Source organism: Penaeus japonicus, unplaced genomic scaffold, assembly GCF_977035675.1.
Source record: "Penaeus japonicus unplaced genomic scaffold, GWHDUDI00000001_assembly GWHDUDI00000024, whole genome shotgun sequence".
Classification (NCBI taxonomy): domain Eukaryota; kingdom Metazoa; phylum Arthropoda; class Malacostraca; order Decapoda; family Penaeidae; genus Penaeus; species Penaeus japonicus.
In genome coordinates, this window is record NW_028234426.1 from 24934866 (window position 1) to 24937365 (window position 2500).

Sequence of the window (2500 nt, forward strand, 5' to 3'; positions counted from 1 at the left end):
TTAGATTTAGATTTGGTGCGTCCAGCTTGGAAAATGGATATAAAATTGTGGGGTGGATATATTTGAGGATTTTTAAACGGATAAACAATAATGCGTTTTGAAACCAGGTTTATCTTTCTAAAAAATCATAGGATAGTAAAACGAAGGACTATTATATAATTAAATACATAAATAGTGAATAATAAATTTCAAATGGGACAAGCAGTAAATAAATAACCGAAAATACACATCGAAGTATGTAGAAAAGACCCTGGTGAAATGGAGAAACCTACTTCGAGGAAATGATCTGCTCATTCATTCAGCGTCTTCCTCAGTATTCTGTTGTGAAGTTCCTCTACTCAAATCAAATCCCTAGAATTAAATAAAAGTACACGAAACATCCACTACGAGTAAATGCTCTCTCTCCAAGGAAAGAGTCAGACATAAACTTACCTGAAGGTCGGATCTGCAATTGGTGTTTCCGACCGCGGCCATTTCCGCCAGGGCGTCCCAGGTGCCGTTGATCGTGGCCATGAGGGAGAGCGGCACGCGAATGGTTGCCTCCGTCGCCGCCTTCACCGCTGCCTCGCGCTTCGCCTTCTCAGCCTCCGTCTTCTGCGGAAGCTTGAGGGCGGCCTGTGCAAGCGGGGCAGAGTGGCAGGTGAATTGCTACTGTTGGTTGCTGGTTGCGTTTGCTGTACTGATATAATTTTTTGTGTGTATCTATTATCTTTTTGTTGCTTTACATATAACGCGTATACACTGTCTAATGAAACCCAAGATGCCTTACATTTATGCCTTTACGGTGTTAGTTCTGGCATAATCCACATCAACGATAAAACAACAGGTTACCATATAGTCGTTGAAGGCGGCGGTGTCCGCGTCGATGGCGGGAATGAGGGCGACGGCCGTGTTGTGGAGGGGCGGGAGGAGGCGCCTCATGGTGGCGTCCAGGCCCTCCCACTGCCGCTTACCATACGTCATCTGGCCCACCATGGCACCCAGCGCTGAACCCTGCGGCAGGGGAGGCCGGGATATTATTCTTGTTTCTTTCCACCATAAAAAGGGAGGAAACAAAATAACCGAGCGTTTGTTTATCTTGAAGTTTCAAGTACGACGAAAATGAACAGAAAATGTGTCAAACCTCGTCAAAGGTTGAGACTCACTAGAGCAGCCACTGTAGCGGCCACGGAGCCCCCTCCTGGCGCAGGCGTGCGCGCTGCCACGCTCCTGATGAACTGAGACACGGTGTTGTTGGCGAGGGCGTCCGAGCTCTGGTTCTCGAGGCAGTACTCAATGATCCTCTCCCTGAAGCGCCAGAGGAAAGACGTTAGCGGCGTGAAATTAACTTTCTTTGGTATCAGATGGAAGGAAAACTACTAGAGATTCGCTGTTATTATGTAAGCGGTATTTTAAAGGATAGTTGGGAGATAGCTTTTACTGGTGGCCAGCATTGGGGAGCGTGCATTTTTAATTAAGAGTGAAGGGGTTTCGTTGGTAAATAGAAGTGCCAAACGAAATAATGTTTATATACATGAATATGAAACATGTTACTCTCAGCTTCGATAAACACAAAGATATCTCCAAGGAACTTACTTAGGATTGAAGGAGGAGATAGTCGTCAAGCCAAGGCGGTTGATGGCGAGATGGACCTTCTGTTCTTCCTCGAGGATAAAAAGTTTCTCCTTCTCGATGTAGTAGTCGGCAGCCTGCAGTATCGACGCCAGAGGAACCAGACCTACGATCTCCGAGCCCGTGACGGCGAGGTTCAGGTCCTCGGCGTCTTTCTTAGCCTGCGGGAGGGAAACTACTAGAATTTGGGGGCATTTTAATGGGTGAGATTAAACACCAAATACGTGTTTTTACTGTTACTGTTGCTGTTAATAATGATGATAATAGTGTTCGTATATTACTTCTTTTCAATTCAGTCAATACACGTACTAGTTACACTTTCCCGCCTTATACAATGGTCCAAACTGACCTCTTCATAGGCCATATGCACGGGGGTGACCTCGAAGTCCGTGAGATTTATGCTGATCTGAGCGATGTTCTGCTCCTGCAGGTACCACCCGATGGCCTGGCAGCACCTCAGGCGTCCAGGCTGGTCGGGGCCGCGTCCTTGCTCGCGCAGGTTCAAGGCAATCCTGGAAATGGGGAAGTTTGTTCAAATGAGGCACTGCTAATGGGGGCCTTCTTCTTGGGGAACCTTACTTTCGTTCTATTTGGCTTATGGTTCGTGTGTTTTAATAGTTTATCATTCACTACTTCGTTTCGCTACTAATTTCATTTTTGAGTCCTCGCAAATGCACTCTCCGCTTCCTCATCAAACTAAATATTGCTCCCGCCCCCGCCTAATTAACAAATATTATACAGATCTCCTTGCTGATGACAAATTACTGAAAAACCGTACCTATGTGCCTGCTCTTTGGTGGCAATCATGTTGACGTTGTAAGCGATAAGGAACTTCCGGACACCAGTCACGGTGGCACCCCAACTGGGCACGAAATCACGCGTCCCGTAG

General features: G+C 46.6%; 1 protein-coding gene across 1 annotated transcript in view; it reads right to left on the reverse strand.

Annotated features, from left to right (window-relative positions):
• Positions 1 to 2500, reverse strand: part of LOC122246515 (formimidoyltransferase-cyclodeaminase-like) — a 6483-nt gene that overhangs the window by 771 nt on the left and 3212 nt on the right. The window contains exons 4-9 of the mRNA XM_043005124.2: positions 2390 to 2500; positions 1961 to 2123; positions 1576 to 1772; positions 1146 to 1287; positions 832 to 993; positions 433 to 615 (exon numbers count right to left, since the gene is read on the reverse strand). The exon at positions 2390 to 2500 is cut by the window's right edge and continues 26 nt beyond it. Of these exons, the coding sequence (XP_042861058.1) occupies positions 433 to 615; positions 832 to 993; positions 1146 to 1287; positions 1576 to 1772; positions 1961 to 2123; positions 2390 to 2500 (958 nt within the window). The remainder of the gene's footprint in view (positions 1 to 432; positions 616 to 831; positions 994 to 1145; positions 1288 to 1575; positions 1773 to 1960; positions 2124 to 2389) is intronic.